Source organism: Arabidopsis lyrata (assembly GCF_000004255.2).
Source record: "Arabidopsis lyrata subsp. lyrata unplaced genomic scaffold ARALYscaffold_2, whole genome shotgun sequence".
Taxonomy (NCBI): Eukaryota; Viridiplantae; Streptophyta; class Magnoliopsida; order Brassicales; family Brassicaceae; genus Arabidopsis; species Arabidopsis lyrata.
This window is the reverse complement of record NW_003302554.1, coordinates 11,566,862-11,589,689: the sequence shown is the minus strand read 5'-3', so window position 1 is coordinate 11,589,689 and position 22,828 is coordinate 11,566,862. Positions and strand designations below refer to the sequence as shown.

Here is a 22,828-nt window from a genome sequence, read left to right as displayed (position 1 = left end):
GTTTGGTTTGGAAACATCTACTCAAAAACCCAAAATTGAAGACAAAAGGTTATCTAAAAGTAGTATTTTACCAGCTAGGGTTGAAAAACACCCCATTAGATCATCAGCAGTCCTAGTCAGTGAAAAACTCATCGGAGGAGATTTAGAGATGGCGATATCTGGAGAAGACGACGGACGTAGAGGAGCCTTCGACGATCGTTTCTCGAAGAGGCAACGACTTCCTCCTCTCGATGAATCTGAAGAGGAATTAGACGAAGACTTGTTCGAAGATTCAAGTACTTTAGACGGATACGAAGATGGAGAATTCGAAGAAGAAGAAGATGAAGAAGATGTTACTGGAATGGCGACAATTGGTAACAATTTCGAAGATCTGGTAACGAATGAACAATCTGGAAGTCCTAAATCATCCCAATCGGTGAAGCTACAGAGCTCAGATGTTCTCGATTGTCCTACTTGTTGTGAGCCACTCAAGAGACCAATCTATCAGGTTTCTTCTTCTTCTTTGATTCACAATTTTGTTCATCATGTATCGAATTCGTGGATATGCATAGCTTATTAGGTTGATGGAATTGCAGAATAAGAACATTTAGGTCACATCTTCAATCTCTAATTGGTGTTTTAAGTTTCAATTAAGTGTATGACTCTCGAGTTTGGTTTGTTGTGTGTTCAGTGTAGTAATGGGCATCTATCTTGTTCGTCGTGCTGCAAAAAATTGAACAAGAGATGCTCGTTCTGTAGATGTAACATCGGGGATATACGATGCAGAGCAATGGAGAAGGTTATTGAATCATCTATAGTCCCTTGTCCAAATGCGAAATACGGGTGTAAAGAAACAACCACGTATTGTAATCAATCTAGCCATGAGAAGGTTTGTGTTTTCGCCCGTTGTTCTTGCCCTGTACCAAACTGCAATTACGTTGGGTCATACGCGAATCTCAAAAGACATGCTTGTAGTACTGCACACGCTTGGGATGAGGATGACTTCCTCATCCCGTTTGTGTTTGACTGTCCTACAATCTTTACCATGAACCTTGGTAGGAAGAAGATTGTTGTTTTTAAGGAAGAGAAAGAGGGTGATTTGATTGTAGTTAAGGCTTTCAAGGGATCGGAAGGCGTGTATGTGACTGTAAACCGTATTGCACATATGGCTCCGGGAATACCGGAATTCTCATGTAGTTTGGCTAAACTCAACCAGTATAGCACAGTAAGGATTGGAACAATGGTGAAGAAAATTCAGAAAGTGAGAGAGCAAACGCATCCTGAAGATGACGTGATGTGGATTCCGCCTAAAATGTTGAGCGGCGAGCACTGGAAGATGCAGATTTGCATTGGCTATGGGTATAAATATATTCACATTTGAGAAGATGTGAACTGTCCTCTCATCACTTTGCTCAATTTTTACAAGTTATTAGGTCGTTTGATCATAAGCCTTCTCTAACGTTGAGCTTTTGCTTCTTTTTCATGCACCACATTGAGATCTTGATGCTGGCATGTGTGTTCTTTTGTAGTGTTGATTGTTGGGAATTTAAATTTCAGATTATGTAAAAGTAAAACTCCTTAAACACTTTTCATCTGCCAATTGTTTTTTTTGGTGTACAATAGTAATGTTGAGTAAAAAAGTCAGAAGACCAATAGTAATGGGGTTTACTTATATCGTCCGGTTATAGAACACATGACTTAAGTTACATACTTACATTAATGAAACCTTTTGAAATGCTTCTTAAAATTGTAAAAATCAAAAGCTCGCTACATAAATCCATATACTCGATATCTAGAAATATTGTTGGCATTTCATTAAATTTATATATTTGAAAAATTGCTAAAGATATTTTACATTTTTACAAGAATTCCAAAAATTCAAAGTTAAATCAAGAAGTATAGGAATTTTAAATCCTAAAATGATATATTCTAAAAATTACTTTTCAAATTTAGGAAAAATAATGCTCGTGACAACTTCGTTGAGGTGGACTCCACCTTAGATTTATCCTCCTTTCACTAAAAATAACTTCAAATGTAAATCAATATATATTTGGGCGGAGTTTTATTCAAGGAATTCACTAGAAGAATAATTTTTTTTTCCAGTTGTGATTAGTTAGAGGACATAAACGAGGTTTTTATTTGGGTGTAAGAATCACAACGATTAGAAATTGACATATCATCGGGTTGGAAATATTCCTATGTACTCAGACTGTACAAACAATTAACAATAGATTCACGATAACGATTAGCAAACACGATAAGTGGTAGCACACCACAATATGGAAACAATCAATTATGTCAAACTTGGACTTGGTCTTGCGCATTACTCATTGAGTTATTTAGCAAAAGTTGTTAGTTGGTAAGTCCTCCATCTCTTGATCCTATTGGTCCTCCACCTACTATAGATTGGGTGTCCACCTTCCATTGATCCTCCATTTCCTTATGTTCATTCACCTTATGTGTCCATGTTAATTTTCCTTGCATTGCATTTTTAAAAAAATGTGTAGTTGAGAGACCATTGCGACGTCAAAATCTCCAAAGTCTTGTTTAACTAAGCTTTGGCCCGCTATTTTCAAAAACCACCTATAAGAAAGAGAGCAGTGAAGTGCACCAATCAGTTGGGAGACCACTGCGACGTCAAAATCTCCAAGATCTTGTTTAACTCGGCTTTGGCCCGCTATCCACCTGCTCCTATTTTTTTTATTTCAAAAGACATGCGGTTATAAGGTGAGGTTGCTGCGCTAAAACAAGCTGTCACAAGAAAACTTGTGAAGTTCTAAAGACCAGTGCAACTCATCGTGTGGAAGAGGAGTATCTAGGGGTTTTTGGAATGAGATTTAATTAGTGGTAGTTCTTTTTGTAATCTGTTATTTTGAATGCAAACATATTATTATTAGATATTGCATCAAAACACTTACTTTATTTATAAGTGTTCTATAAACTTCGTAAAATTTATTCTAAGTCAAAAGTATATTCAATTATCAGAGAAGTAAATATCGTGCAAAAATTAAAAAAAAATCTTTCATTTCTTGTTGAAAGATTACCTCATTCTTGTATAAAATCTTAGCTATTACATGTTATTTTAAGAAAAAAGGATAACCTTAATGAGTAAAAAATAAAGTTTATATTCTTAAATAGATTTCTTAATGGTAAAAACGTAAATAGATTTCTCAAAATATTTCACCCATTAGGTTCGAGCTATTTAAGTACTTTAAACTAATTTTATCTTAGTGTTATTCAATCACAGAGTTAAAGTCAATTCTTTAAGGTTTAAATTTGCTTTTCTGATATTGTTTTTAAGAATCTGTTTGTGTAGATTTCAAAAATTCTGTAGTATATCTTGGATTTTGATTCTAATAATTTACTCATGAAACTCCAAAGAAGTATTTAATATACAAAGATTTTACAAGTCTTTTAGATTTGAATAACACTGGATTTTAATGAAGTATTTTAAATCTTATTTGAATAACACCTAACTATAAAATCTACTAAACATGGTTTACAAATATAAGATCCAATACCACCAAATTTTAAAGCTAGATTTAGAGTCATTAGTTGAATAACTGGATTAGTGTTGGATTTCAATTCTATTAAAATCCATCATTGAATAACACCACCTTAATGTTGATTTGTTGAAGCATTCCAAGAGATTAATACCTAATCTTGCTTTGATTATGAAGATTTAATTTATTGATGTAGTGAAGATTTCTTTTTAATCTCTATCTTCTTTAGATTATTTAACCATGTATTTATTTATCCTTTTTGCTTTTGTTTTTATTTTGATCATGAGTAGTTTCATCTTTGGGTTATGGGTTTGGTAGATTAGGATAGAGTGATGATTGATTTGTGTTACTTAAGCGTAGAATCTTTCAGATTTCTTCATTTGAGATGAGTTTAATGCTAGTTTTGACTTATAAACAAAATTTACATCATGATCTCTTCCTGTCCACAAGGTATTTGGTAGATTAGGATAGAGTGATGATTGATTTGTGTTACTTAAGCGTAGAATCTTTCAGATTTCTTCATTTGATATTTCTCAAACAAGATTTTCTTCCTTAACCAAGTGATGTTAGGGTTAACCGAGATTAACCAAGGTGTTTGTGATTAGTGAACATATTGAACCTGATTGTCTGGAAATAAAAAAAATTAATGGCCGTCAAAAAATAAAAATAATGTCTCTTAAAATGAATGTTTAGTCATTTTATGTGACATGAAATTTGGCATTGCATTGTTGACTATCATCCTGTCATCCGCTGAGGTGGAACCGGTAATATTTGAAATGAAAATAAAATTATTTGTTAAAAACCGTCTGTCATGGTGTCGTGTGTTGCGGAGAGAATCTGTCCATTAGATGTTATACATGCATAACCGTCCTTCATGGAACCGAGTAGTGCGGGAGAACTGCATTGGAGGATTTTTTCGTGAAAGTTGTTCATCATAATCACATTATTTCGGATAATCTATCATCATAATAGAATTATAATCAAATAATTTTGATGATGTTGTAAGAGATTTAAAAAAAAAAACTGAGTTTAATTTATAAATTTTTATCTCTTTGAGATGAAAATAAATTCTTTGTTCAACTTTGGATGGATGACTTTTCAGTTTCTTTACTCACCTCTATATTCTGAGCTTAGTTTTAATGGCAATTATATATATATATAAGTCATCCATCCATCCAAAGTCATCCATCCAGAGCCATATAGAAGATCAATGAAGCAACCATAGTCCCTTGTTGAAATGCAATATACAGGTGTAAAGAAAGCACCACGTAAGGAATTGAATCATCAAGCCATGAGAAGATATATGTTTTCGGTTCATGATCCTGCCCCATACCAAACTGCAACTACATTGGCTCCTACATGGATCTCTAGGTGAGTACCATAAGCAACTTAAACCCGATTATAAATGGGTCACGTTTAGTTTAGTATAGCTAAAGTTAGGAGATGGACAATTGCTTTGTGACTTTGATGATGTTTCTAGCTAGTACCAAAGGTGAAGAGACATGTTTTCTTAGATTTCTATATGTAATGAGACTAATGAATGAAAGAGTAAGAAGATGCAGATGAGAACATTTCAGCTAAGTTAAAAGGTCACAGAGTCATCTCCAAGAAAAAAAAGCTTTCAAAAGATGACTTCAGGTTGATTCCATCTTATATGTTGAGAGTACTGGTGATCACTTGAAGATGCAGATGATTATATAGTCTTTTTTTTTTTGTGTGTGCAAAACATACTTGTGTTTTCATTCATTCAAGCCCAAAGGAAGGGACAAAAGATACAAGTTCATCAACCACATGGTTGGAGACAATGAGAGAAAGGAAGCACAAGCTTACAAAGTAAATGGAATGATAGAGAGGGTATGCATCAAACTTGGATGATAGATCCATAGAAACTCAGAAACAGAGGCTGCAAAGCAACATGCGACAAGCGAGTTCATGGTGTGTCAAAGACACTTCCTCGAAACTTTCGGGGAGGTTACAAATAGTCACTTTCAAAAGAACTTGTGACATTGAGAATAAATCCTTAGCCTCAATGGTCGCCGGCACGAACCATGTCGAGTTACGAATCTTGGCTGGTTTCTCACCTTCAAAGAGGGAAACCATTGTTAGCTCGGTAATATATTAGATATGTTCGGTCAGTAGAAGTAGGTATAGTTTAGTTTGTTTTGACCTGCCACTCACCATATATTAGGCGTTTAAAGATTCATCATCCACAGTGGAACTTGTCCATATAGATCTCCTAAAATGAAAATTAATTACAAAATTGTACTACAATACATATTATATGTGTAAAGCGGGTTTGAAGCAATTTATGTCGCGATCACAATGAGAACCCGAGAATTGATAAAGTGACATGTTTTGAAGGTAATATATGAAAAAGGTGTTCTTGTAGGAGTCGTTGACTGGTTCTTGAACCGCAAACCTCAAGAACACAATTATATATGGAATTGAGATCCGTTAAAAAACAAGAAAAATCCAAAAATTTAAACTTGTAGCGATATGAATTCTAAAGGAACCGAGATCAAATTTGGAAGATAAACACAGTGAGAAAACCGAATAATCCCTAAATCTATATGAATCTTCCTGAACATATCTCCCCTCAATATGTAGATGCAAGCCGCTCCAAGTTGACCGTCGCCACAACATATGATTAGGGTCTTGTCAAAGATGAAGTAACTAATGCCACAAATCTTATTAACTAACTTAGGCAAGTTAGTTCTTGGAAAAGTCATCAAGTTTGTCCACACCACTTCCTCTCCATCAATATTCTTCTTCGTTACCCAAATATCAATCGTCTCTGTTACATAACATTGCTTTAACAACGAAAACCGATCTCCTTTATAAACCGCGAGGATAAGTCTATCCGAAGAACGGTTCTTCTGACACGGTAGGAGACAAAAGGGTTTGAATATTTCACTCGAGAAATCAAAGCTTCGGATGAAATGCTCACGAGTCTCGGGATTCTGAGTAAGCCAATAGAGATTCCCGTTCAAGGACAAAGGTACCATCATGGGCCACTGCTTGAAAGGGCCATCAATAAACTTCAATGCATGAGACGAACATTCGTAAATCGCAACCCTACGGTAACCTACCTCGTAAGTGTCACTGACTCTACGAAGACAATCAAAATACCCCAAGATCTTGTAACCCTTTTCGGGTATACTATTATCGTATCCTACACCGCAGAAATGAAACCTTTATCCTCGTACTCGTACCATCCAACCAGTTTCAACCACGGATTCCAAACCGCAACACCTTGCTTCCAAAAGTCACGAAACAAGAACTCATCGCAAGCCATGATGGTGGTATCCATCAAATCTATAGCATGACAAGGAAAATCAGCGGCTAACTCACGTACCTCTATCGTTCCGCAGAGATCGATATCTATCGAGTAACTCTTGGATTCGGTTATGAAAATGAATTGTGGACGGGCACGAACCAAGTGGTTGTTGAGGAACCACTTGTCGTTGAAAAGAGCGTTCCAACGTTTACATACGGTCTTGAACCGAATAAGAGATCGAGGTGGAAGACGAGAGAGAATATCTTCTTCCAAATCACTCGGTAGCTTCACTAGCAGCACCATTACATTTTCTGACTTAGCTTTCGTGTCTGTGACTCTAATAAATAAGAGATAAGAAAAACTACTCCCTCCGTTTCATAATATAAGTCGTTTTATCTTTAAACATGCAGATTAAGAAGATCTAGTTTTACAAAGTTCAGCCAATCATAAAAGAGACTGCATAATATAAATAATTATAAAATATTAAAGTAATATATAAAGTGCATAGAAACTTGAAAACGACTTATATTATGAAACAAATTTTTTTCTCCAAAACGACTTATATTATGAAACGTATGGAGTATATGTTACCTGCTTTTTGTTGCCCGCAACTAATGTAAGCGTGACTGTTTTGTTATTTGGTCTTGATCCTGTCCAGGTACATTGTCAGTAGATGCATATGAATTTGGAATTATGGGAGATCCACTTTCAATAATTGTAAGGGTTATCATGTGGATGTCGGTCAGTCATGAAAATGAGTATTCAAAGTCATTTGGGAAAGAGTGATTTACGCATTAAATGTGGTATTATTAACGGCATGACTTAATACCGAAAAGATATGATCTTACAAAGGTCTCGAACACCACAATTTGTAAGAAAAAAAAATTATTACTACTCCCTCCGTTTCGTTTTAGTTGTCGTTTAAGGTTTTTTCACACAAATTAAGAAAAACATTAAATTTTCTATTTTACTCTTTATTAATATATTTTATAAAAAAAAATCATTGGCCGAAACATTAAAACAGTAGGGATAAAACTGGAATTTTCACAAAACATTTACATCGAAAACCTAAAACGACAACTATTATGAAACAAAATTTTAACTCTAAAACGACAAATAAAACGAAACGGAGAGAGTATTAGTTTTATGCTTTTGACAACTAAGTTGAGCTTATTTTCGTACCTACAATTATTGATTTTTGTTTTTGAAGATTCAAGAAACACCAAAGTTTTTCTTAATTCTTTTTTTTTCGGAGTTGGGTAATTGGAATAAAATGCTATATACAAATACAGGTCGATTTTGTAAAAGGGCTATAAAAATTAAGTCAAAAGCTCCAAGATTCACATCACAAAGATCAAGATTGACTTATGTCAAATAAATGATTCAGAGTACTATCTTACCAAGATAGCTTCGCATGATTTGGTTGAATTATTTTTTAACCTTTGTTAATATTAAAACCTTATGTTCAATCTAGGAAACGAAATAAAAGATTTTTGAAAAAACAATTATAATATTTGGCGTAAAAAATATGAATAAACAATATAAACCACATGGTTTATAATTATATTATTACTTATAACAAATGTGCTTAATATCCCATCTTATTTTATCAAAGTAGAACAAAGATAAAACAAAAATAAATAACCTTAAGCCATCATTTCTCTTAAATAGAGATCATATATTCAAGATCGAAGAAACTTAATAAGAATTTAAAACGGAATAATCCAAGTCATGCTGGAATTTATACTCGCATCGTCTCACATTTCCAAGCAACGTTCCCATCACCTTTCCGGCCGCATCGGTTGTGAATTTCACCGGAATATCGGGACAATCCGCCATCAACAAACCATTTATATATCTAGCATCTGTTTTCACTGCATACATAATCTTGACCCGTAAATTCCAAATCATGTCACCAATAAGTTTCGGCATTACCACTTTCTCAAAAACAATATTTGTTTTGTCTCGGGGAACAAATTCTCCGAGATTTTCCCAAGATGAGGAGTTGGAGATAACTTGTTCACCTCGGAGTAAACGAGAACTGAGTGTAAGTATAGAGATTTTACAGCCGGTGACTGGACTATTCGCAGCGAAACCGATCCTCCAATCGGCCGCGGAAATGTTTGCCTTTATGTCTACGTTTGTGACGGAGACAGAATTGGCAAAAAGCTCTATGTAACATTTTTCTTTGTTGTTGGAAAGATGTATTAAGATGAGCTTTAAATAGATGAAGAAACCGGTAGTAGCAATGTACGAAAAGCAGCAATAAGCTGGAGTAATATTGAAGGGCTCGCTATCCATTATGGGAACAACATATATAGTTAAGATTGGTTCATATATATAGGTAGGGTTTTTGTCACTAAATAAATGAAAAGTTTTATTTTTATATTTAGCCTTTAATTCTTTCTGATATGAAATGTTTTGATCTGATCTATATTAATTATTAATTAGATGATATCCACACATAATTAATTTAAAAGCAAAACAGAATTTTTTGATTTTAAGGTTTAAATGTTAGTATAAATTAATTTTTTTACACTTGTTTAAAATTTTATAGATAGTTAGATACATGTTTATTATCACAAGCTAGATGTCTATCAGAACATTTTTTTATTATAATGTTAAAAATCTTTAATTTGTTAAAAGTTGTTGATACTATAAGTTTTAAGATTTTTTGAAATACAATGTTATGTTTATCCAAAAAAAATAGAATATGAAAATTTTAGTATAATTTTATAATCATATTTTCAAAATTTTAAAATCATTTAATGTTAGTTAGATTTTAGTAATTAAAAAATAAACTTGTCACTTAAAAAAAAAGTTAAGATGTTTCTAGAAAATATTTTGTTAATTAACTTTTAAAAATAGATTATGAGAAAATTTTTAAGTTTGGAAACTTGTTTAGAGTGAAATGTTTGTTTGCCAACATCAATTAGATAACTCTAAAGTCTAATCAGTGCTTGACACTTGTCAAAAATATTAATAAGTACAAACAGTTTTACTACTTAACTTATTTTAATAAAACTAAATAAAGTTTCAAGATAATAGCTTTTAGATTAAACCAGGTTGTTTTAATCTAATATTATTAATTGAGGATTACTTTTCTAAACTTTTAAAGAGTAGTTAGGAAATTGTTAAAAATTACATAAAATATCATTTATTTTGAGTCATTTCACAAAATTCATTAGGATATTTGAAAATAAATTTGCAACTACCAATAGTTTGGTTACACATAGACAAGTCACCGTAGATAACATTGGAAATGGGGTCCCTAGATTTAAACTCCTCTAGTTGTTTCTTTTGCTCTTACCAACTCCGCTTGAAAGCTGTTTTAAACATATTATCAACTACGCCAACTATGGAAGCCATAACCACAAACGGACTTGATACACAGTCTAAAAAGACATGTGCTCAATGAAGGAGTAGGGACATCGAAGAGGAAACCAAACCAAGAGAGAAAAATCCATCCATTCACACTTTGACATTTAAACTCGGATTCCGACGAGGAAGAACATGGAAGCATCTTGTAATCGAGCCTGTACGTGGCGCATTTTGTCTCTCTCAAACCCCTCTCGGTTGTTGCACAAGAGCAAGACGCTCATCCATGAACTTACCATACTTTGGCCCATATCGGCTAACCAGACTGGTTAGTCCTTTCGAAAGGATTCTTAGAGAAGGTTATGCCTTTCCCGGCATGTATCAAAATACTTTCAAAAGCAATATGACATAAAATTTAAAATGATATGCTTTCAAAATCTTACAATAATAGTATTTTTAATTGTGTTACAAGTAGTTTCTGTCATATATATATATATATATATATATATATATATATGATTTTGAAAGATTTGATATTGTTTAATAAACAATAAATTAACATATTCGTAAATAGTATATTATCTATAAATATAAATTAATTACTCAGTTTTTACAATAATTCTTTGGAACTTTTAAAGTCTTCAATTCTGTGAAAGAAGAGTGACACTGAATTTTCTCAACGTTCTCATGGATTTGGGTTAGATTACGACACCTTATATCAATATGTCCAGCAATATCTCCGCGATAACTATCATCCTTAGCCTTTAATTTGATATCTAATTGTTCGTAAACGACATCGTTTGGATGATCCTCCACAACAAAATCAACTGAGAATACCGTTTGACTTGGAGAATAACTTTTGTGAGAAGTATTTAAAACGGCAGCGTTTAAGGAACCGAGCCTCACGGCAGTATCTCCTCCATAGTAGATTAGTAGATAGAATAGCTGCAAGACCATAGACAAAAGAAACAATTTGCTTCAAGCATCAAATTAATATTATTATATATTACTCTTCATTTGGACCGGTCTAAAAATATTAAATTCGGGCTTATCATGGGCTTCCAACTCAAAACCAATTGGCAATGAGTGGAGAGACCCATATATCTTATATACTAGTCAAGATCTCTTGTCCTTTCCAATGTGGAATAATATTATCCCTAATAAAAAATACATGGAGCTAGGGTTTGTGACGAGAAAATCTACGTGCCACGTGGCGGTGGAGGGAGAGACCGCAATGGATTGGATGGTGAATTTGGCCTGATAGGGATCTTGGTTGATGAAGTACACGATTATTAAAGTGATTACGCTGAGGTACATGGGTGTTAACAAAGCTGTACCTTCCCGGACAGTGGGTTTACGATCATTCGGAAAAGTAGCTATTGGTCGTGACCACCATCCACGACGAGGAGGAGTGGCTGAGGACGGTGGCATTGGATCTTCGATCATGGAGTAATAATCGTTGGTTTCTAAACCCATTTTTATGTTTTTTTTTTCTTTTTCTTTTAAGGTAAGGTCATATGTTTTGAGAGGAAAGAAAGATTTATAGAGAAGTATATGGTTGTTTACAAATTTACAATAATTTTGATTGATCTCAACTTTTTTTTTCCTTCTTTAAAATTAGCTATTTTGGGGTTATTATGTATTTACAAATACAATCAAGAATTGAATTATATGATAACAATTTTATTTTTCATATATTTAATTTCTTTAAGATAATCTCATCTAGGATTCAATCCCATATTGCATTTTTATTTATTTTAATGCTTTGCTTCTTTTGGAAATCATATAGATTTCTTTTTATATATATTTTATAAAAGTGTTATAATAAGTCAAATAGCTAATGACACATGTCAAATATTTAAATTATATGTTTTCTTTTTTTTTTTTAAATTTCACTTTTTTTTTCTTTATTATTTTTCAAAACTAAAATATGAATTTTGAAAATTTGATAAAATCTAGCATAAACTAAATTATATTTTAATTTTTAAATATTTTGGGAATCCTACTAATATTATTTGGGAAGATTTTACCCATTTCAATACTTAAAATCTGAAATGTGCATTCATTTCAATACATCTCGTAATTGAATTTTAATGTGCCAATCGAATTTTAATGTTCTCAACACCATTTGTTTTTTCATTTAGTTTTTAACCTAAGTTACGAAAATCATGTTATATTCTCAAAGATTATTCGTATTAGAGATTATAATTGATCCAATTTTTTAAAAGTTGTTGTTTATCATTTATGCATATGGATGATTTTGAGTAGACCGTTACATAAGGATGTAGGAGGATGCATTAGGAAGATCATATGTCGACTCTTAGGATAGAAGAAACATAATGGATAATTTAATTTTTCCTATAACCTCCAAGTTTGAGACCAAAATCCGTATAAGACCAAGACACAATGGGAATTATACATCCCAAAAGAGGCTTAATAAAACCAACTTTAAGTGCTAACTACTATCCCGCTGCTCGTTTTGTCTAACGGATGATTTTCCTTCTCTAGAAAACATATGAATTACTGCTTAGATTTGTATATAATCTTGTATTTGTTTCGATTTCTCAACTTTTAATCTTGAAATTAAATACCACATTGAGTTGGTAACTTTTGTTAATTATATTGTGAGGTTACAAGTTCCACTAGATGAGTAGATAAATATGCATTGGTACATTTCTTTTCTAGAGACTAGCTACTCGTTAAAACTTTGGTAATATTCATAACTAACTTTTGTGAGTTTTGCATTTCAGTGATTGTGATATATAGCTTGCTCTCATTGCTGTACTAAACTAAGGAACAAATGCCTTGTCTGCACTTTGACCATTGGTATAAACTCGAATAATGGAGAAAATTGCGGAAACTGGAAAGAGTCGCTGTCCTATGCCCAACATGGTTGCCCCAAGAAGTTCTGTAATAACAAAGAATTACTAGTCCACGAGAAGGAGTGTCGTTTTTCTCCGTGCTACTGTCCTGCACCTAACTGCAACTACATGGGCGTGTACAAGGATCTCAATTGTCCCTACTACGCTAATCACAAAGACAAATGGAATCAATTCAGCTTTAGCAACTCCACGCGCGCAAGGCTAAGCATGAGTGAGAAAATTTTTGTCCTTCAAATAAATAAAGATGATCCATTGGTTCTGGTCCAATATTTTAAGTGTATGTGACTGTGAACTGTATAGCACCTTCTGCTCCAGGAGCTGGAGAGTTCTCGTATGATATCTTCTGCTTGACGGAAGGTAACGCTATGACGTTTGGATCGTCGAAGATGAATATGATTCAGAAAGTGAGCTTCCAAACTCCGAAGGACTTCATGTTAGTTCCTAACTACTCATGAGTCAGTGTCCTAAGATGGAAATTAATTTTAATACGCAAGCTAATAAAAGCTGATGAAGAAGAGTAATCATCATATCATATCCATTGTAGGTCGTTTTTCTGATGCCTTGTAATTAATACTTTTCTGATGTTTTATTTTTCATTTCTAAACGTGGCTCAGTGTTTTACTTAATGCTAAACGAATATGTACTAGGCTGCATATTTTATTTGGGAATGGTAATTCAATCATATCTTTATCCAATGTGAATTTGTTTTAGTATTTATTGTGTAGTTAATTTAAAATATTTTGACTGATACAAAAAAGGGTTGATTAGCGCAGAGACAAAAATGGAGCATCAAATTAGGGATTCGACAAAAGGTGATTTTGTCCCAGACCAAAAAAATGGAGCGTTACCAATAGCTCTTAGTTTCAAAAGATTTACAAAAAAAATATAATTTGTTGTTTACACGTCTATGCGCATAGCGCTCTTGACGTTTTAGGCAAAAATAAATGAAGCGGCAGTCAGTAAATACTAGTCAGGTGGTATAACATTTATATGAGACAAAAACAAAAGTTGACGGGTATTTTTTTTTTTTGGTATTTAATGCAACCAAAGATTTAATAACGGATAAACTAACATTAATTGTTGTTTTTTCAAACTTGAAAAATTTGAGCACGCTACTATATATACTAGAAAATGACCCACGCGTTGCGTGGGTTTAGTAATATATTATATTTTTATAGGAGTCAAATTTTTATAATTATAACAGTTGAAGAAGATAACTCTAAACGTTAAAAATTTGACTAATATCTGTAAAAAAATGTATATTTGATATTTTTTAGACAATTTGGTTTTTTTTTTTTAATTGCATAATCTAATATATAATTACACTTAAAAAGTTTCTATGAAAATATTAGTTTTTTTTTCATAACACTTACACATCTAACACTTAAATAAGGTTATTGATCTTCATCCGTGATAGAGTCATTAAGATTTCAGACCACTCTCTAGCCATCTATTTTTTGTGATTTCAAACTACTATTTGGCTTAGTGTTGTTCTTATTTTGAGTTATTAATTTTGTGATGCAAACTTAACATCGTCTTGTCAAATATAAACATAATATACTTTAAATATGTTTTTTTTACCAAATTTTTGAGTTAAAAAACATTGGATTTAAATGAGAAACTCTCAAATGTGTTTTTCTATTTGATTATGTTATAGAGTTGTAGTTCCACTTGAGATATATGTTACATAATTTACATATCACTTTTTTTAGTTAACAACTTACATATCACTTTAAGTATATTTTGTTATACAACTCATGGATAATATAACCATTATTATTATTATTTTTATAGAAGATAGATTATAACGTTTTTGAATTTTCATGATTTGTTTCTATAATTTTTTTGTCATCAATTTGTTTGTGTAGTTTCACAAAAAAGTGTGACTCTTTCAATGTCTTTGCCTTAAATGAAAAATTTTAAGTTCAGTTTAGTAACTTTTTTTAGTGAATATTTAATAATAAAGAAAATCTTGTAGTATATTGCTCTTATAAATTAATATTTCAATTTAAATTTTATTTTTCTCTTTAAAATTGTAGAAACACAATTACGTATAAAAATTTTACTCTACCATGCATTTAAATATGACTTCCATTCTAAAACTCATTAACTTATTCAAAAAATATGAAGTATGATCATTTTAAATTTTGTTTATGTTAAAAGTTGAATTATATTATTATTATTGATATAAATGCCATAGTATTACTTTCACAATTTTAAAATTTGATTTATTATATTTAATTCGTTTTTCTTTAATTAAAATTTCTATTAGTTATAACTAACATCAATATAAATAAATATGAATTAAATGAACATTGTAATTATATTTTAATGTAAAAATTAGAAAATATTGAGTAATGACATGGCTTTGTTTAATTGGATGTTTAACATGATGATGTGGACACCTTAAGAGGAGAGAAAACTCTCTCATTATATATATAGATTAGACGATTTTGACATTTTTATATATGTAAACACATGTATAGAGCATTATAAATAATTATAGTGTTAAGTTATTGGATCTATGTATACATGTATAGAACGTTATTAACATTTGTATACATGTAAACATGTACATGAATCATTATTAACATTTGTATGCATGTAAACACACACATATATATATATATATATATTTGTAAATATATATATGTATTTTCACCGGTTTTTGTCGAGTTTATACCGGATTTCGTCGAACTGTCATTGCATTTTCATCAATTTTTGGTAAATTATCACTGGAACTTAGGAAGCTTCATCATAATAGCAACACTAATTGTGTTGAATTTAAGGTGTTGCTACTACAGTGTGGTGCTCTGTTCGATCATGGCTAAACGATGGCGGCACACGAGGAAGATAACATGTAAGATATATACATAAATCTATTAAGATTTTTGGACATTTATGCACAACATATTGATGTCTCATGTATTAAACCGGATCGTGTCGAATGAAAAAGTGCGTAAGTTTATTTTTGGCAAAAAAATGGGGCTAAAATTTTCTTTGTTATGGACTTAGAAACGAAATATTGAAAAACTAAGTAGACTCAGATCCATTGTTTTCAAGTCAATTATCTCTACAAAAAATCGGAGTTATCCAACAACTAAAAGCTCAAAATACTAAAACAAAACATTCTCTCATGAATACAAAACTTGTATCAATCATAGACATGATTTGCTCAATTGTATATTCAACTCTCTGTTAGTAATAAGAATTATCACATTCAACTTATATGGTATCAGACACGCTCCTAAAACCTAAAATTTTCTCATTAGTCTTCATTATTTTCTCTACCATATCAACCACACCACACAACGCAATCAACACAGATGCCATCAACCTTAATATTAACATGTCCAACATTTCAAAACTCACAAGCACCAACTTTTTGTTGTGGAGTTTACAAGTCAATGCTCTTCTTGGCGGATATGGTCTTACCGGCCATCTTGATGGATCAAGTGTGATTCCACCAGCAGATTTCACTGTTTCGGATGTTATCGTTCTATATATTTCCACTCCTCTCCAACCTATGGTCTCCACTGCTTTTCAGATTTAGGAAAAATTTGCTTTTACATATGCTAAGCCGATTTCGTTAGTTCGCTTTGCTATTCGGTTCTCGAGTTTGGTGAGTAAGGGCAGATTCGGAATATTATTTATGAATTGTCTCCAGCTCACTCAATTCAAATAGAAATAAATCTAATTTAGAATGAGATTTTGCTAGATTTAATTGGTATAGACAAAATCAGGAAATACATAATTATTTTTACATTAAAAAAGAGAAACAAAAGTAAATATTAAACTTTTCTTTTTATAAAATAGGAAACATATTAAAAAAATAAAGAGACTAGATTTTCATATAAAAAATCTACCAGTAAATAAGTTAATGATAATAGCCTTAGAAATTTGTCATCCACAGAAAATTCTCAAAATCTAATCCAAACTTTAAAAAACGTTCAACGGGAAGTATAAGGAAAGTAGGGTTTTAAGCATCTTTTCTTCTGTATCTCTATAAGTAGCGAAGTCTTAACACACCTCATCTCTTATCCTTCGATAGAGATGGTAAACGGCACGAACACCGAGCTATTCCTCTCTGGAGAAGCATCGAGCAGCCGCCCAAAGAGGCAAAGAGTTCTCTCCATGGAGAATGATGGAGGAACGGCGAGTGGAAATGAAGTGGCACGATCAGTGACACTGTTCGAGCTTGATCTTTTGGACTGTCCCATTTGCTGCAACAAACTTACGACTCCTATCTATCAGGTCTCTCTTCTTCCTTGTTTATAACTTTTTTTTGTGGAAAAACAATTAGTGGTACTGACGAGTCCTATAGAAAGATGATTTTGTTGATATGAGACTTTAGATAACATCCATTAGCTTGAAATTCATGTAGTGCAAATATTAAGTTTGTTTCATTTAGTGGGAAAGTCAGCTTTTACATACCCCAATATTTTGACTGTGTTGAATTCATACATTTAGGTTTCCCCTGTGCTAAAACATACTTTTAACTTTTGATAATTTTGAATTACGTACAAACCCGAAGTCGACATTTTGTGCCAAATCGTGCAGTGATTCGTATAGGACACTTTCCTTTTGGTCAAGAAAACATTTGATGATTTTTTCGATTTCTCAAATTTAATCTTGATTGCCACATAGAGTTGATAAGGTGTTTTTCTTATTATTTGTTTTTTTTTTATTAGATAAGTTATTTTTTTTTTTGTCAAAGACTTATTTGATAAGTTATACTAGTTGAAAATACATTTGCTACGTTTTTTTCTTCTCTCTTTTGATGCCGTTAGTGATTTGCTTGATATTGATTATTTTCTCTTTAAAACTTTGATAATATTAACCACTAACTTTGTGGTTTTTAATCTCAGTGTGACAATGGACATATAGCATGTTCTTCTTGCTGTATTAAAGTGAAGCACAAATGCCCTTACTGCAGTTTGAGCATTGGTATCTATCGATCTAGAATATTGGAAAAAATTTTAGAAGCAGCCTTTATCCAATGCCCAAACGCCAAACATGGCTGCACCGAGAAGATCCCATATGAGAAAGAATCAAATTCAGCCCATGAGAGGGAATGCAGCTTCACTCTTTGCTACTGCCCTGAAACAAACTGCAACTACACCGGGGTGTATAAGGATCTCTACGGTCATTACCATGCTAACCACAAGACTGATTACTCATTGTTCAAGTGTGGTCAGTACAATGACGCATGGGTACGCATCCGTACAATGAACATTTTTGACTTTGTAGTCCTTCAAGAATCTGAAGATGGTCCATTGGTTGTTATTCAATGTTTCAAGGAGTCACATGGAGTGTGTGTGACTGTGAACTGTATAGCACCTTCTACTCCAGGAGTTGGGGAATTCTCCTATCATCTCACCTACCGGAAGGGATGTGACATTGTTTCGTTTGAATCCGAGGAGATGAATAAGATTCAAGAAGTGAGCTCCTACACTCCGTGGGATAAATACATGTTGATTCCTTTCTGTTTACTAGACGAAGGCCCTATGTTGAAGATGAAAATTTGCATTTGCTGATTAGGAGATCAAGTATAAGAAGATGATGTTGATGATGATGATGATGTGATGAAGAAGAGGAGTAATTATCATATCATCATATCTCGTGTAGTAGGTTATTAGGTTCATATATCTGTGGCCTAGTAATGTATTTATGATGTTTTTTTTTTTGTTGTTGTGGTTGTTGTTGTAGCTTCTTTCATCTATGAAAGCTAAACTTTCTCCTTTAAAAAAAAAAATAAGAATGTTTGTTTCTTTTTAATAATAATCCTCTTTGATTTTTGTCCAACACGATATTAGAATTGCTCTCTTAGTTTTTTCAATATTTAATTTTAATTTCTAGTTTGTTGATGATAGATCTACCATGTATAGTCGGATTCTTTGGCTAAATTAGCCCTTCATTTCTTTGTTAACAATGTTCTTAACTTGGAATAAATTAAATTGTTGACCAACAAAAAAAAGTAGTTATTTTTTAATAAGAGGAAACAGTAATTGTATTTTTGCAAACTATGCACAGATTAGTGGTATATTAGTGGTATATTTATGAATTGATAGTGTGGTTTAATATTCAACAAACACATAGATTCCTATATAATAACTAAAAAGCAGAAAAAGAAGTTGATGGATATGTGTTTTTTTTTTTATGTTATTATTAACATAAAGAAAATAATGTGTCAAAAAGTTGGATATGAATTTGAAAAAATGATAGAATTTTGGCTGTCAAAAAAAAATGATTGAATTTTCATCATGTACAAATTAAAATTTTGGGTGTTTTTATTTTTTTAGAAAATGTTGATTTTTTTTTTTAGGTTAAGAAAGTCAAAAAAATTCATATGAAAACATAACTTAATTAAATTTATGAAAGTTATTTTTCGAAAATTTTGTCATGATTAAGTGGATAATTTATTTAAATTAAAAGTCAAATATTAAGAAGATTAGAAGGATTTTTTTTTCTTCAACAAGAGGATTATAAGATATGGTTAATAATTAACTGATGGAATATAGCACAGAAATAATAGAAATCAAGTAAAACAATTATATAAAAAAATCTTATAAATTTTTCCAAAAAATATATTAACTATGTTTTAATTGTTTAACAATTAACTTTTGTTAAATTGTTTTTAATTAAAATCCAATATATTAAAAAGAGAATCTTTATATAAAGATAATTTTGATGCGTTAAAAAAAAAATTGACGAAAAAAAAAGATAAGAGTAAGAAAAAATGTCCTCCACAGATTCTGAAATCTTTTACCCAAACCTCTGAAAGAAAAACCTTCCGGCGGGAAAATAGAAAAGGGATTTAGGGTTATACTCATCTGGTGACATACCAGCGAAGCGAATCCGATAGCTATGGCCGGAGAAGCCTCGACTAGCCGCCGAAAGAGGCAACGAGTTCCCTCTATTGGCGAAAATGGTGGAGGAGATGCGGTGGCGCGATCTGGGACGTTGTTCGAGCTAGATCTTCTCGATTGTCCAGTTTGTTGTCACGCTCTCACGATTCCTATCTTTCAGGTTTGTTTCTTACCTCTTCCTACTTCACGCTTTGTTCCTTCTTCGGATTTGATTCAGAGTTTTGAAAAACTGTTGTGATTTAGGGTTTTTGGATGATTTTGGTAAAAATTTTGCGTATGTGTGAGACTTTTAGGATTACAGTGATTAGCTTAAGATTCATGCCTTAAAGATGTTTAATTTCATTATAGTCACTGAAATGTGGTTATCATGATTCGTAAAGAAGACTTTTTTTTTGTTTTGATCGAATAATAGCGAACAGCGAACGAGTTCTGTGAATATATTGCTTGAAGAAACATAATGGATTGTTTTAGATTTGTATAAGTTTGTATTTGGTTATAGTTTCAATGATTTGTAATCCGTGTAACTAAGTTTTGTGAGTTTTGTGTCTCAGTGTGACAATGGACATATAGCTTGTTCTTCTTGCTGTACTAAACTGAGGAACAAATGCCCTTCCTGCACTTTGCCCATTGGTAACTATAGATCTAGAATAATGGAGAGAGTTGTGGAAGCAGTCATTGTCCCATGCCCAAACGCCAAACACGGCTGCACAGAGAAGTTCTCTTATGGCAAAGAGTTGGTCCATGAGAAGGAATGCAGATTTGCTCTGTGCTATTGTCCTGCACCAAACTGCAACTACTCGGGTGTGTGCAAGGATCTCTATAGGCACTACTACGCTAACCACAGGGACACATGGAATGAATTTGGGTGTGGAAATTCCACTGGTGCATGGCTGCGTATCAGTGATAAGATTTTAGTCCTTCAGGAATATAGGGATGGTCCATTAGTTGCAGTTCAGTGTTTCAAGGAGCGAGAAGGAGTGTATGTGATTGCGAATTGTATAGCACCTTCTGCAGCAGGAGTTGGGGAGTTCTCCTATGAGCTCTCATACAGGACGCCGATGGGAGGTAGGGACACTATGACGTATAAATCGGGGGAGATGAATAGGATTCAGAAAGTGAGTTTTCAAATTCCGGAGAAGGGCTTCATGTTAGTTCCTCATTATTTCTTGGGTGATTGGTCTACGTTAAAGATGGAAATTTGCATATGCAAGCTAAAAAAAGAAGAACAACAAGACGAAGCTGATGAAGATGAAGATGATGAAGAAGAAGAAGATGATGATGATGATGAAGAAGATGATGATGATGAAGAAGAGTAATAATCATCATATCATATCCATCGTAGGTCGTTTTGTTCATAACTTCATCTACCCTTTTAATACATTTCTGATGTTTTTTTTCTGCAGCTACTTTATTTTGTCATCTATGCACTCTAAACGAAAAAGTTTCATTGCTCATTGTTTTACTTAATGCTGATTTTTCTCCAACCATCTGTTATACTCATGTTTATGTTTGTTCTTTGAGCATTGTCTATGTTTTAGAATGGGATCTATGACTACCCATGTTCATGTTTGGATGGGTTACTCAATCATATTCTTACTCTACCGTATCTGAATGTTGTCGTCATTGTTTTTGTTTGAGTTATGTTCTCGGTGGTGGGGTTGTTCTGGTTTTGTAGTGCTACTCAAGGACAAGGTTTGATTCTTCTAAGGGCTTGATTGGTTCTCCCGCTAGCACCCTCCTAGTGGTTGCTAGCGGTCGGTTGCGGTTGTTAGCGGTTAGTACCAATCATAGAAACTGCTCCATACCGCTTTAAACCGTTCGAAATCGCTGAATTTCAAAAGCTCCTTCCCGCAAGCGGTTGCGGTTGCGGGCGGTAACGGTTGGATTTTTTAAAAAAACAAAAAACAAACCTTTACTTATAATTATTATAAAATATATTAATCCTATATGTATCTTTCATCTTTGTATCACGTTCTCATCATAAACCCTAATCAATATTCTAAAATCTTATTTTTTCAATGTCTTCTACCCAAACTGATGAAAATCAAGTTCCAAACGTAAGTATCATATATCATTTTATCCATTCATCACCTCATGTGTAACTCTTTGAATATTTTTCTTGGCATCTTTTTTTTCTTTTCATTATGTATTGCTTTGCTTTTTGATTGAATATTTCGATTTATTTTCTCGAATAGAAAATCACTTGTTTTTTGATTGAATTCAACGTTATTTACAGTTTATCCCATTACTTGATGCAATTTTTGGTGTTAACCCAGTATAAAATACTATCTTATTACAAAAAATTTTTATTTTTGAATAACTATTTAGTACTTTATTTATGGTTTTAATTATTAAGCATGTTCAATTTTTCTAATATTATCATAATAATATATTGGTATTTTTATTTTATTTTTTGTAATATTTTTTATTATTTGGGTCATTTTTTTATTTAACTGCTATCGCAACGATGGTTTACCAGTCATAAAACTCCCGCAAACGCATCTATTTTCAAACGCTAAACCAGTCGTTCAAAACGTTTGGTAACACTTGAAACCGCAACCGCCCGCTTCCGCAAATTCCCGCAACCGCAACCGCAACCGCTGCGTTTAAACCAGTCATGCCCTAACTTGTTTATGGTAACATTCACATTTGGTAGTCCGAGAAAATTCATTTATATCGAAAAGGATCCAAGAAGACGAGAGTCTGTTGGAATTTGTACTGCTTTCTCTAGGGAAAACGGCCAATTTCCCCCGAACTAAGTTGATTTATCGTATTTATACACAGAACTTTAAGTTGTGCCTATAACTACATAAACTTAGATAAAATTTGAATTTCCTACATGAAAAATCAAAATCTGGTTAAACCCTTCAAATCGTTAAACGGCGTTAATATACCGTTAACAAATGTTAACAAATGCTGCCAAATGCTGACTAATGATGACAAAAAAAAAAAAAAAATGCTGACTAAGATGCCATGTTGGAGTCTAGAATGCCACGTAGA

The 22,828-nt window shown here is 32.6% G+C and overlaps 4 protein-coding genes and 2 pseudogenes across 5 annotated transcripts; 4 read left to right on the top strand and 2 right to left on the bottom strand.

Annotated features, from left to right (window-relative positions):
• The first annotated feature begins 69 nt into the window (after positions 1-69).
• LOC9323125 (E3 ubiquitin-protein ligase SINA-like 5) lies at positions 70-1,601 on the top strand. Of its 2 annotated transcripts, none has more exons than XM_002888480.2 (2): positions 70-487; positions 671-1,601. In XM_002888480.2, the coding sequence occupies exons 1-2, from the start codon at positions 149-151 to the stop codon at positions 1,358-1,360; spliced, it is 1,029 nt and encodes a 342-aa protein (XP_002888526.1). In that variant the 5' UTR covers positions 70-148; the 3' UTR covers positions 1,361-1,601. The 2 variants fall into 2 exon arrangements, with proteins under 2 accessions (XP_002888526.1, XP_020889887.1); XM_021034228.1 differs by having other exon boundaries at positions 435-487; positions 739-1,601.
• Positions 1,602-5,819: 4,218 nt separating this feature from the next.
• On the bottom strand, positions 5,820-7,100 carry LOC9323123 (annotated as a pseudogene).
• A 1,205-nt stretch (positions 7,101-8,305) lies between these two features.
• Positions 8,306-9,206, bottom strand: LOC9324589. Its single transcript, XM_021034233.1, has one exon. It carries the CDS (start codon positions 9,058-9,060, stop codon positions 8,458-8,460), a length of 603 nt encoding a protein of 200 aa, XP_020889892.1. The 5' UTR covers positions 9,061-9,206; the 3' UTR covers positions 8,306-8,457.
• Positions 9,207-12,483: 3,277 nt separating this feature from the next.
• LOC9323122 lies at positions 12,484-13,907 on the top strand (annotated as a pseudogene).
• Positions 13,908-16,844: 2,937 nt separating this feature from the next.
• Positions 16,845-18,723, top strand: LOC110230692 (E3 ubiquitin-protein ligase SINA-like 3). Its single transcript, XM_021034232.1, has 2 exons — positions 16,845-17,213; positions 17,828-18,723. Exons 1-2 carry the CDS (start codon positions 17,013-17,015, stop codon positions 18,494-18,496), a joined length of 870 nt encoding a protein of 289 aa, XP_020889891.1. The 5' UTR covers positions 16,845-17,012; the 3' UTR covers positions 18,497-18,723.
• Positions 18,724-19,670: 947 nt separating this feature from the next.
• LOC110230691 (E3 ubiquitin-protein ligase SINA-like 2) lies at positions 19,671-21,328 on the top strand. The gene is made up of 2 exons (XM_021034231.1): positions 19,671-19,988; positions 20,380-21,328. Exons 1-2 carry the CDS (start codon positions 19,827-19,829, stop codon positions 21,142-21,144), a joined length of 927 nt encoding a protein of 308 aa, XP_020889890.1. The 5' UTR covers positions 19,671-19,826; the 3' UTR covers positions 21,145-21,328.
• Positions 21,329-22,828: the final 1,500 nt, after the last annotated feature.